The 13,443-nt window shown below is 35.9% G+C and overlaps 1 protein-coding gene across 1 annotated transcript; it reads left to right on the top strand.

Annotated features, from left to right (window-relative positions):
- The first annotated feature begins 7,835 nt into the window (after positions 1 to 7,835).
- LOC133795610 (uncharacterized) lies at positions 7,836 to 9,688 on the top strand. The gene is made up of 4 exons (XM_062233063.1): positions 7,836 to 8,250; positions 8,322 to 8,923; positions 9,031 to 9,103; positions 9,557 to 9,688. The coding sequence occupies exons 1-4, from the start codon at positions 7,924 to 7,926 to the stop codon at positions 9,686 to 9,688; spliced, it is 1,134 nt and encodes a 377-aa protein (XP_062089047.1). The 5' UTR covers positions 7,836 to 7,923.
- Positions 9,689 to 13,443: the final 3,755 nt, after the last annotated feature.

A 13,443-nucleotide genomic window follows, 5' to 3' on the forward strand; every position in this document is an offset into this window, starting at 1 on the left:
TAAGGTCGATGAACTTATAAGTGCTTGGCTAGTATAAGACTAGTTATTGAGAGCCAGGGCTTAAGGCCCAAGTGACTGTTTGTCACATGGCTAGGGAACGATGTTCCATAGTTATGACTCTAGATTCACGAGGAAGGTTATGCTGGTGACTAATCACCATGCCCCTATCCTATTTAAGCTAGTGAAAGGCTCACTTATTTGTTAAGCTCCGGTGACCCTATCGTCACATGGCTGAAGGGAACTGTCCCCATCTTAGTGACTTTTGTGATTGTCACCTATCTGTTTGGACTAATAGTCCTGAATGATTATTATGATCAGTGTTGATATTATATCATGCTATATTGTGTTTTCTTGCTGGGCTTTGGCTCATGGGTGCTATGTGGTGCAAGTAAAGGGAAAGAAAAGCTCACCCAGCCTTGAGTGGAGAGTTTAGGTGGTGATGTGTACATATGCGGTCGCTTGACCACCACAGCCAAAGAGTTCTTAGAGGAACTAGGGTGTCTACCCTATTTTTGTCGCTTAGGCCGGCTGGGTTGTAAACTTGAAACAGTAGTGGCCCTTTTGAGTTGTAAATAACTTGTAAATGTTTTGATTTGCTTATGAGCAGTTATATACTTAATAAAATATATCATTTCCTTTTTATTGGTTTTCCACCTTAGCCTGTTAATCACACTTAGAGCACGTTTTTAACAAAAGGACTCGGGTAGCGGGTCAAATTTCCGATTCACCGTAACTGTTCTGGGGTAACCAGGGCGTTACAGAAAATACCTCCGAAAGGAAGGACACCAAGGAGAAGGCTTGTAGATGTCCTTGAGGCTGAGGTTCCCTCTCCGCTAGTTGCATTCCCTGTGAACGCCATTCTTGAGGCTTTGAGAGGCATTCCTGCCCAACAGATGGATCTAGCCGCCCGACAGAGCAATCACTTCCAGATCTTCCATCAGATTCAAATGCCTAAGTCTAAAGGTGGAAAAGATTCCATGTTTTCTGAAAGATGGTCGAGGCAGATAAAGAAGAGTTTAAACATTGTGGGAACACCTAAGGAGTATCATGTTAATATTAATGTGCCCAAGTTGGAAATGAGCGCACCAGATTGGTAGGAATCCTTAAGTAGGATGAGTGGAACTGATGGGATGACTTGAGGAAATTTTGAGATGGGTTCTCAAAGAAAAACATTTTAACTCATCTCATAGGAGGACTTGATTGGATCATTTGATTGCTTAAGATCAATGATAGGTTGATGAGATCACAGAATGACTAGATAATGATGGATGTGAGTGAATGAATTCTACATGAAGTTTGTAGAGTTATCATCCTATGCTTATGTCGGTGCGGTTGATCAACCTCTTTTAATTGAGTAGTTCCTCCGTCCCTTACTCCCTTCAATGTTGGGTCCACTTGCCCTATGACCCTTGGAAATTTGAATGAGTGTGTGACAGCAGCCTTACGGACTGAGGCTCATCAAGAAGGAATTGAAAGAAAGAATTTGGTCGAGAGAGAGGAAATGATAGGAAAATGAACAAGAAGAACCAAGGGTGATGGTTATCCCAAGGACAACAACTTAGTGGGGGTAGCAATAGTAGTGGAACTGTAGGAAATACTCGAATTGGGTCGTATGAGTGTTTTAGTTGTGGCCAACAGGGTCATAAGAAGAAAGATTGCCCACACGACAACAGAGGTTCCAACCATCACCTGGAGGACCCATATGGAGTTATGCTAGGTCTACTCCTTTCACAAGACAACCTAAGAGTAACCAGTCTCAGACTTCATCCTATGGTTTCACACCTACACCGGGGCAACAATCCCAATATCGACATCAGTTCTAGCCCCAAGGTTCAGGATTCAACCAGGGGTACTCGCAGAGTTTTCAAACTCCTATTTCTACTGGAAGTTAGAGAGGGTTCAATCCCGAAGGAGGCTCTAGTGCAAGCACATGCTATCCTGGTCAAGGAAAAGGGAAAGCAAAGGAAAAAGCCTCTGGTCAAGCCTATGCTCTTGGTGGTGATGATGTACAAGGAGGAGCATGCCAATGAGTTGTGGATGGTGTGGTTCTTATCTCACACTCTTGGGCTCATGTATTATTTGATACTGGTGCATCTCATTCTTGTATATCATTAATGTTTGCTAGCATGTTGGGTTTAAGTTGGGGAACTTTTAGTGCTACATTGCAGTTGAGTGCACCTATAGGAGGGCATGGTGAGGTATCAACCATTAGCAAATCGGTTGTATTGTGTTTGAATGACATAATTTATTAGGAAACCTGATGGTGTTACCTATGTGACAAGCTGATGTGATTTTTGGTCGGGATTGGTTGTCTAAGTACCGAACCATTGTTGATTGCTCACACAAAATGTGACTCTTTTAACTCTAGGTGGAGATTTCATTGTATATCGAGCCAACATGAGTGCAGTAAGGCAGGATCCTAACCTTAAGGCATGTTTAGGTGGGAAAAGAAACTTAGAGTGTTATGGGAGTCTGTTTGCAATTGAGGATGAGTCTAGGCCTCTAGACAAGTTTCCTTGGATATCAGTGGTTAGTGCCTTTCCAGATGTGTTTCCTGAGGATTTTCCAGGACTACCACCTGATAGAGAGACCAAGTTTTGCATTGATTTAATTCCTAGGACTCAACCAGTTTCTACTACCCCTTATCACATGGCAGCTGTAGAGTGGGATGAATTGAAAAACAATTAGTTGAGCTAATTAATAAGGTACAACAGGAACAATACTTCCCCATGGGGAGCTCCAGTTTTGTTTGCCAAGAAATCTGATGGATCCTTGTGATTGTGCGTCGATTATAAGAAATTAATTCAGATGACAATTAAGCACAAGTATCCATTGCCAATGATGAATGAGTTGTTTGATCAGCTCATATGTTCAAAGTGTTTTTCCAAGATTGACTTAAGGTCATGCTATCATCAATTGAGGATTTAGGAAAAGGATATTCCAAAAACTAATTTCAGAACGCGTTATGGACACTTTGAGTTTTTGATGATGCCATTTGGATTGACGAATGCACTTGCAACATTTATGGACCTTATGAATAGAATCTTTAGACCCTATTTGGATGAGTTTATGGTTATCTTTATTGATGACCTTTTGGTGTATTCCAAGACACCTGAGGACCATACAGAACATTAAACAATTGTGTTGCAAACTTTGAGGGACCATCAATTATATGCTAAGAAAGAAAAATGTGACTTCTGGATGAATGAGGTCAAATTCTTAGGGCATGTAAAATATCAAGAGGACATTACTATGGATTCGTGCGAAGATAGATTCCCTCTTGCAGTGGGAAAAATCAAAGAACGTTACTGAGATTCGAAGTTTTCTTGGGTTAGCAGGTTACTATTGTTGCTTTGTGGAGAATTTTTCTCAAATTGCCATGCCTTTGACAAAGCTAACAAGAAAGGATTTAAAGTTCGTGTGGGATGACAGTTGCGAATGAGCTTTCAAAGAACTTAAGCCAAGATTGACTACATCGACCATTCTCGTTGTGCCTAATAGTGATGAACCGTTTGTGGTATTCACTGATGCTTCTGGTACTGGTTTAGGTGGAGTTCTCATACCAAATGGCAAGGTTGTTGCCTATGTTTCACGCCAATTGAAGACACATGAGAAGAACTACCCCACATATGACTTGGAACTTGCAGCAGTGAAAAATTGAAAACTTAATCTGCATGTTTTCTAATCTGTTCTGAGGGCACTGAGTGCCAAATATATATTTTTGTTCACTTATTTATGCAGGTTATGATTTTTGGGTTTATTCAAATGCAGCTGTTATGCTGCCCAATTTTCTAAAATATAAAGGGAATATGTTTCTTTCTTTTCATGTTTACTTGCATTTGGTTATACCGATGAGAGCCATAGTGATCATGATTGGTGCACGTTGTTGTTTCACGACCTAGTCTCTGTGTCATCATAGGTAGATCAGGTGTCCACTCACCTGTAGGTGTAAAGACCTAGCATCTGTATACAGGAAGTGTTATGAGCCTCCCCTTGTGGTGGTTATCAGGCCCGACTACCCGGTTTAGGATGTCGATTTTTCTATGGTGGGTAACGGGAACTAGGGATCTAGTGGACGGTGTGATGTGCACTTGTAGCTATGCTCTTATGATTATTTGTGGTTTCTCTATTTTGGTTTATACATGTTGATGTATGTTTTGTTTTCAAAGCTAACCATGCAGGGGTTGTATTAAACTTTTGGGTCCTATGTTATTAGTTGTTTTCCTACTGGGCTTTATAAGCTCACCCCTATCTCTCCCATTCCAGAAGCCTAGTGACGCGAAAGTGGAAAAGATGAATTATCGATGGAGCCAATGTGTTTAGCCTATTTCTATTTCTATTTTGTGTCATTGTCTTATCTTTTGAGCATTTTTATGTATTCGACTTCGAATCAAATAATCGATATATCTGAATGAGCTATGAAATAGTTAGGGATGAGGAATGATGGATGCTAAGTATTATTTTGGGTGTTTATGACTTATTAAATTTAACTATTTGGTGATTACATAACTGTGGGAATACTATTATTTTATGTATAATGATAAATGATCATACTTTTATTACTAATATTTTCTATATATAATTATAGGAGTTATTTCATTATTTTAACTTATAATTATAGTACGATTTAATATAAATTAAATGATCATTTATAAAGACTATTTTACAACGAGGGTCAAAGTTTGACCTTTGACCACCCAAGTTATGGATATTACAAATTTGCCACGGCCTAGGGCTTGGGTCGTGACACTGAATCTGAAGAAGACCCATAAAAAACCACTCTTGTTGCATCTGACCCAAAGGGCACAACACCATTGGCATTTCCCAAATTTTCTACCAAACTCACTAAACAAAAAGGTGCCCCTGTTCGTATCTCAGGTTCTTTCAAAGCTCATTCTCTTACTTTTTGTTTTAATGATAATGAGAAAAATATGCAATTTTATGAGAATCGTCACTTTATTAGTGAGTGTAATTTCCTTTTTGCTCTTCATCGTGTTTTTGGGGTCTTACTTACTTTAGAGGAAAGGGGTTGGTTACGATCTTTGTCTGGATTTGATGGGTTTGTGCCTCGGGTTGTTAAGGAATTTTATGCAAATCTGAATGATGAGTTGTTAGATCATACTTCTTTTTTGTTTCATAAAGTGTATGTTAGGGGTCATTGCTATAAATTTAGTCCTACTGAAATTGCTAAGGCCCTCAATCTCATTCCTATTGAGATTGATGATTCTATTGAATTTGCAAAGGATCAAGTTTTGTCTGAATTGGTTGGTCAAGCTATGGTGTGGGAACCAAGCGCCTCTCTACGAGTCTGGGATCTTACTCACTATTATGGTGCTCTCTTCAAAATTTTCATGTTCAATTGGATGCCCACCACTCATTCCTCGACCATTACTCAAGATATGGCTTTTCTATTGTTCAAATTGGGACCGGTGTCACTATCGATCTTGGTACTGTTATTTTTTATCAAATCATGTCCCTGAGTGGTGCCAAACGCAAGGGTCAAACGCAAGGGTCAACACTTGATGTTTCCGCAAGACATTTACAAACTTTTGGACTCTCAGCGTCCTTTGAAGAAGTCCCATGAGACTTTGACTTCTCCTTTGGTTGGACCTACCTACACTGTCAAAGATGACCATGCTCCATCCACAGCTCGAAAGGTCAAAGACATTAATCTGGCTGGTTCTGGGTCTAGCAATGTCGAGCTTGACACCCCTGCTGTCCCGACTGCTCTTACTTTTGTCCAGACATGACTTGCTAGTCTCTCTGAGTGGTTCACTACCATGGAGGATACGTAGCGCCAAATTCTTGCTTCGTTGGCGATCATCACTAACTCTACCACTCTAGCTCCATGACGGTTACCGTTCCTTTCGATCTATTTTTATTTGCTTTTGATAAATGTAAAAGAACGCTAAAAGTGTCTTTGTTTTTTTTTTTTTTGGTTTCGTTGTTGGCATTTTTCTTAGACAATGAGGGGGAGAGAGAGTAACTCTATTTTTGGTGTGCTTTGATTTTGTTGTTTAACCTGCAGTTTCTCATTGGTGTTTGTTAATTGTTTTTGTCATGTGCTTTGATTATTTTTGGCAGGGGGAGTCATTTTGTGACTCTTGTGACTTTAAGCACTCACTTGTTTTATGCAGGGATCTTTTAAAAAAATAGATATGCCTTGTCTATAAAAATGCCAAAGGGGGAGATTGTAAATCCTAAAATTGGCATATTTTATAGAAATATCTATTTACTTAAAGATCCATTTGTGTTTCCCTTTATTGTAATTTTCAAAATTCATTTTCCCTTTCTTGTGATTTTTGGATTATGTAGCTTCCTTATTTAGCTTTATTTTATCACAATTTGATTATAAATTTAAGATATATATTGTTTATTTAAAGAAAATATTCAGTACTTACTCAAAGTCGTTTCTGGAATATTTGACTTTAAATTTTCGTGCAGCTCAAGATAATAAAAATCAGGAAACTGAATCTTTGATGTCATTAATTATTGTTTCTGTCTTGAGCATTTTGATCCGACACAGGTCTGAGCTGTCTCCACCAACATCGTATCTGTCAGATCCGCATCTTCTAAAAAAGACAATTCTTCATCAATCAAGAATATCTTCAAATATTCTTGATTTTATTAGGAGATTCATTCTCAGCCTTTATGAGTACGAAAAATGACTCTACAAATAGGTCTCTAAAGGCATTGAGAAAAAGTGAACTCGTTGGTGCATATTTTGTGAGTGTATTGTAATATTTGAGAGTTTTTTATTTGTATTCAAGATCATAGTATTCACATGATCTTATGAGAAAATGAGTGTTTAGTTTTTTTGTGGTGAGTTTATACCACGTTCATGAGTGAATACACATTATAATTTGAACACAACTTTTATAGTCTTCAGGAGAAGATTTTAACAAGCCTTGCGTCGGGAGGATGCAAGCACTCGCTGGCCATTGAAGGGAGTTCAAGTGGTTGAGCGTTTCAATCACGATCGAATTAGTGAAGAGAAGTACAACAAAGTTGCAGCAAATCTCAAGAGGGAGTCCTATTTTGTTTAAGTCTATATTTTGTACTTGTGATTCTTTATTAATTGGTTTTATTCTCTGGGCATGACCCCAATGAGTAGGTTATTCGAATGAGATTCTGAACCTTGTAAAAATTCATTGTGTTCTTTATTGTTTTTGCACTGTCTTTTACTGTGTTCAGTTTCTGTCGTGACAAGTTCGGATTCTATCCCGACAGAACTAAAATCTGTTTAAATATTTAATTACCATTCCTTAATTTAATTAATTCACATAATTTAATTAATTTGGTAATTACTACCAACAAAATTTCATATATATTTAGGTATACGCATACCAAAACATGAGCAGCTTTCCCAGGGAAGGAAAAGACATCCACAACATAAACAAGTCAACCATAACAACTGCTCTTTTCCTATTGATGTTCGAGATGATGATGTCCAAACAAATGAGAGAAATATGGGTACATATACATATTACTATTTCTCTAATCTTATACATTAATTAATTGTTATTTGTTTGGTTTAATTTTTTAATTCTTCTTAGTTGACCGTGAATTACTTTCATGTATTTTGCATCATTTACGTTGATATATATATATATGTATATATATGCTAAGTAACTATAATTTAACGTCGTATATATAGGTATATTGCATCTGCTACCTTCAAAACTCCTCAAGCTTTTAGCTAACTGTCTTGAAAACCTATTCATACTATATCTGAAGTTATGAATCTATTGCTTAATCTACAGAAATTAATATTATTATATCTGAAGTTACATATATAAGTTTTCTTCATCGTTATTATTTGATCTAGGAATAAGAAGAATTTATGACTTGAAATTGGTCCACCACCATTCCTTTGAACTCCTGGATCTGATATCCAAAGAGATTAAAGCTTTGGACCCAAAAATGGTTGATTCCTTATGTGAGGCACTATATGAAGCAGCGGGTAGAGGAAATGTGGAGTTTTTTGTGAGCGTGCTGCAAATGGTTCCTGAACTCATATGGCATCAGAATGAAAAGGGGTCGACCATTTTCATACATGCTATCGAAATTCGTCAGCCCAAAATATTTTCTCTCCTACATGGCTTTGGTTCTAAACAAGCAATGGCTACTGAGACCGATAACAGTGGAAACAATATGTTACACATGGCGGGACTATTGGCACCACCCAGCCAACTTAATAAAATTCATGGTGCAGCCTTACAAATGCAAAGGGAACTACAATGGTTTAAGGTACGTACGTATATATATATATAACATTATATATATATATATATATCCTTATCGATCATTAGCAAATGTAGGAAGTAGAGAGAGTCATGACAGCTGACCGTTTGGAAAGTAAGAATGATAAATCGAAGACACCACGAGAGTTATTTACAGAAAGCCACAGTGAGTTGATGAAACGTGCAGAAGAATGGATGAAAGATACAGCCTCTTCTTCAACTGTTGTTGGTGCTCTCGTTTTTACAGTAATGTTTGCCGTAGCATTCACTGTGCCTGGAGGAAATAATCAAGATTCAGGTTATCCTATTTTCTTAGGACGCAAACTATTCGACATTTTTATCGTATCAGACGCCATATCACTCTTTTCTTCTGTGGCTTCAGTCTTAATGTTTCTAGCAATCTTAACATCGCGTTACGCAGAAGAAGATTTTCTCAAATCCTTACCCACAAAAATGATGATAGGCCTTACCACACTTTTCGTATCACTTGCAAGCATGACATTAGCATTTTCTGTTGCGCTTCTCATCATGGTTGGCTCACAAATTTGGCTTAGAAATTCAGTCATTGTTTTAGCTTCCCTTCCGGTCCTCTTGTTTATATGGCTCCAGTTTTCCCTCATTTTTGACATGTTTATGTCTACTTATGGTCCAAGCATTTTTTATGGGAAAGTTGATCGCTGGTTAATAAGTTAACCTTTTATATTTTATCAATGCAATCACCGTTTATCTTTTAAAGGTTGGAGGATATCATGTTGAGTTATCACTACAACAAAAAGTATTTTTACAGGCGGAATTATTACCGGCGGAGAAAGTCCGCCGGTATTAATACTATTTTTACCGGCGGAAAACGTAGTCCGCCGGTATTAATCTGTTTTTATTTTTATTTTTATTTTTTTAAATTATTTAATTATTACCGGCGGGAAATTTATTATTACCGGCGGACAACCCGCCGGTAATAATAAGAATTTATTAAGGCGGCAAAACTGCCGCGCAATAAATATTTCAATTTATTACCGGCGGATTATTACCAGCGGGCTCCGCCGGCAATAATAATCTATATATTTGTGCAACCCGATTCCCCTTCCCCATTTCCTTCTCCTCCATTTTTTTTTCTTCCGATTCTCTCTTCTAATCCGCCGAGTGCTCTCTGCCGTGGAGTTTTCCGGCGTTCCCGAAGATATTCCGGTGGCCGGCAACTGTAACAGCGAAGGGGGTATGTCTATATATTGTTTTATTATAGATTTATATAAAGAAAATAATTATGTTATTGTTTATATAACAAAACTTAATTTTATTTTATTGTTTTTTTTTAGCCATTCGGATTCCTCTCTGCCTATCTTAGTGGACTCCGTTCTTTGAAAAGAGATTGGCCATTATTACTCTTTAATCCAATGGAGTCTGGATTCTCAGCAAGCCATCGTTCAAGAAGGTCGAATGGAGTCTAGATTCTCAGCAAGCCATCGTTCAAGATGAATCTTGGCCATGTGAATCACTGCTAATCATCTTCGACAACATTTTTCAATATTTTTATATATATATAAATATAATTATTTTTTTTAAATATGTTATTACCGGCGGAAACCGCCGGCAATAATGTGTCAGACATGGATTCCGACCAAATTATTACCGGCGGGATCCGCCGGGAATAATATTATTACCGGCGGGAGGCTAGTTCCGCCGGCAATAACGACCTTTTACCGACCGGTTTTTACTGGCGGATTTTTGCCGGCGGAGCCCGCCGGTAAAAGTATTACCGGTGGCTTTCCTGACTATTGCCGGCGGTTTTCTCCGCCGGTAATAAGCGTTTTTGTTGTAGTGTATGTACAATAATTTGCATTTATATACGTAATGGATACATCATATATATATACATTTTTCTAATTTGTATTGATTAATTACAAAGTATATGTTTTGTAACTTTTGATGATAGTGCTATATTCCCAATACTCTGCCTGAATTAGTTAGCACTATGTGGGTGACAAAAATTTCAAATTTAATATATTAAAATTAATGTGAAATACACCTATGTAAATTTTATAGCACAAGAGTTTATTAAATTGAGTTTGATACATATCCAAGATTATAGTAATAACCTCTTACTTACTACTCATTTTATTTAAAGGAAAACCTTTTAATTCCAATTATGATGATAAATTTTTTAGGAAATTAGAATTGTGACTGCACTCAGTAAATTTGACTGACTGAGCTGCCTATATATTCTCTTTACGAATGATCAAGTCACTTATAATCCTAGATAGTTATTTTGGAAAATGAGTGGAAGAATTCCGGTAAATAACTATTCATAGGAATTCATTAGTGCAAGTTTAAATTTTGAGGTAAAAGACATCTTTTGGGATTTTTGTTGAGGTAAATGGCCTCTTTGAGATACAATTATTTAAAATAGATTTTATCATTTGAGATGATTTAATGAGCTCATTTAGAATTAAAAAAAAATTATACTATTCACAACAAGAAAAAATGGCTTTTACTTCGGCTTTTAAACTTAAGTTGGATTTACTTCGGTTTTCGGTAAAATTCGCAACCATAGTAGTTCGGAGCGAAGTAAAAAGTAGTTAAAAACCGAAGTGAAAAATAGACTTTCTACTTCGGCTATTATGTAAAAACTGAAGTATAAAGTGGGGTACGCTTCTTTGCTGGGCACTTTCTACTTCGATTATTATGTAAAAACCGAAGTAGAATCTCCACTTTCTACTTCGGTTTTTACATTATAACCAAAGTAGAAAGCCCCCCCCCCCCCCCCCCCCCCCCCTATTTTTATAATTATTTCTAATTATTTTTAAATTGCCCAATTCTTATATATATATATTTTGCCCTAATATTTTTTAAATAGTCTAATTATATGAATTTATAGTTATACATATTTTTACAATTGGAATTTGTTTATTTTCATTTAATTTATAATAGAAATAAAAATCACAAAATTTATACACTTAGAATTAAAATTCTTATAAAATTAGATATTTATACATTCACATAATTGCTAAGTAGAATACCATAATCATTCATATATACATTCACATAATTGTAATTAAGTAAAATATAGCCTAAACATTTATATATACATTCACATAAAACTAAAGGTATGTATAAACAAAATAGTCTTACTAATAAATTTAAATCATCAATCGACTTAACTATTCTTGTTGGATTGGCAAGATGTCCTCCCGACCCTTGGCGACAATTTGGCTACTAGTAACTTTGTCATTTAGTTCATTCTACGAAACAAACTCATGATAGATTAAATTAGTCACTTGTAACAACACTTAAAAAAATTTCCTACTTTTCTTTAAAACACTTACAACTCTCTTCAATTTTTTTGTTCAAATTATCTTCGACAAGAGTCTTCTTCGTTTCTTGCGCTCTTATCCAAATTTCATATCCCTTTACATCTTCCACTCCTAGTTCTTTTTTCTAGGACATCCAACATAATTGAAGTTTAATTATTAAATTTTCCTAAGTCTAACAAAATTTTGACAGCATAACAACTGCATTTTATCATCTCCAAAAATTTAAAAACATGTAAATAACACACAAAATATCTCGACATAGTGTTCAAATTGAAAAAGGAAAGGAATTAATAAAATCTATAAAAAATTGGCAGAGTTTCCTTTTTTTTTGTAGCATATCCTAATTTTATAATTATATATAAATTCAACACAAACAAACACAAAATCAACACACATAATTTCATCTTTATATCACTGCCAACAACAAATTTCCCAGAACCTACTTCACCAAAGTAAAACATGCATGATTTAACTCTAATTTTATAAATAAATATTGTAATAGTAATAAATAAAATGTAAAAATTACTCACCTCCAATATTACTCTTGAAGTCACCCCAAATCAATACCAAATTGGCAACTAAATTAACAACCCTACTAAAAAGCTTAAACAAAAACAAATAAAAATCAATTACATAATTTTTCATGACCCGAGCCCTAGGCCGTGGCAGATTTGTAATATCCATAACTTGGGTAGTCCAAAGTAAAACTTTAACCCTTGTTGGAAAATAGTCTTTATAAATGATCATTTAATTTATATTAAATCATACTATAATTATAAGTTAAAATAATGAAATAACTCATATAATTATATATAAAAGATTAGTGATAAAAGTATGATCATTTATCATTATACATAAAACAATAATATTCTCACAGTTATGTAATCATCAAATAGTTAAATTTAATAAGTCATAAACACCCAAAATAATACTTAGCATCCACCATTCCTCATCCCTAACTATTTCATAGCTCATTCAGATATACCGATCATTAGATTCAAAGTCGAATACATATATAATGCTCAAAAGATAAGACAGTGACACAAAATAAAAATAGGCTAAACACACTCGCTCCATCGCTAATTTATATTTTCCATGTTCGCGTCACTAGGCTCCTGAAATGGGAGAGATAGGGGTGAGCTTATAAAGCCCAGTAGGAAAACAACTAAAAACATATCACTCAAAAGTTTAATACAACCCCTGCATGGTTAGCTTTGAAAACAAAACATATATCATCATGTATAAACCAAAATAGAGAAACCACAAATAATCATAAGAGCATAGCTACAAGTGCACATCACACCGTCCACTAGATCCCTAGTTCCCGTTACCTACCATAGAAAAACCGACATCCTAAACCGAGTAGTCGGGCTTGATAACCACCACAAGGAGAGGCTCAGAACACTTCCTGTATATGCTAGGTCTTTACACCTACAGGTGAGTGGACACCTGATCTACCTATGATGACACAGAGACTAGGTCATGAAACAACAACGTGCACCAATCATGATCACTATGGCTCTCATCGGTATAACCAAATGCAGGTAAACATGAAAAGAAAGAAACATATTTCCTTTATATTTTAGAAAATTAGGCAGCATAACAACTGCATTTGAATAAACCCAAAAATCATAACCTGCATAAATAAGTGAACAAAAATATATATTTGGCACTCAGTGCCCTCAGAACAGATCTGAAAACATGCAGGTTAAGTTTTCAATTTTTCAAACATTTTATAAATATCAAAATTGGAATATGTTAAATGCAATTTAATACGAGTAAAATAAGTCCAATAGCCTAGTTGAGTCCCTACCTCTTTAGAATTTTCAATCCAAGCCCAAAGCGACACTCCTAAGCTTAACGATGATCTTAGTCCGATTTTAATATCACGT

The sequence above is a fragment of the Humulus lupulus genome, chromosome 8, assembly GCF_963169125.1.
Source record: "Humulus lupulus chromosome 8, drHumLupu1.1, whole genome shotgun sequence".
NCBI lineage: Eukaryota > Viridiplantae > Streptophyta > Magnoliopsida > Rosales > Cannabaceae > Humulus > Humulus lupulus.

Excerpts from the sequence above, each read along its gene's own strand:
- LOC133795610 (XM_062233063.1), top strand. The coding sequence starts at position 7,924 with ATGGTTGATTCCTTATGTGAGGCACTATATGAAGCAGCGGGTAGAGGA. Across the intron at positions 8,251-8,321 it reads GGGAACTACAATGGTTTAAG|GAAGTAGAGAGAGTCATGAC; the intron begins GTACGTACGTAT and ends TAGCAAATGTAG. Across the intron at positions 8,924-9,030 it reads TATGGGAAAGTTGATCGCTG|GCGGAATTATTACCGGCGGA; the intron begins GTTAATAAGTTA and ends GTATTTTTACAG.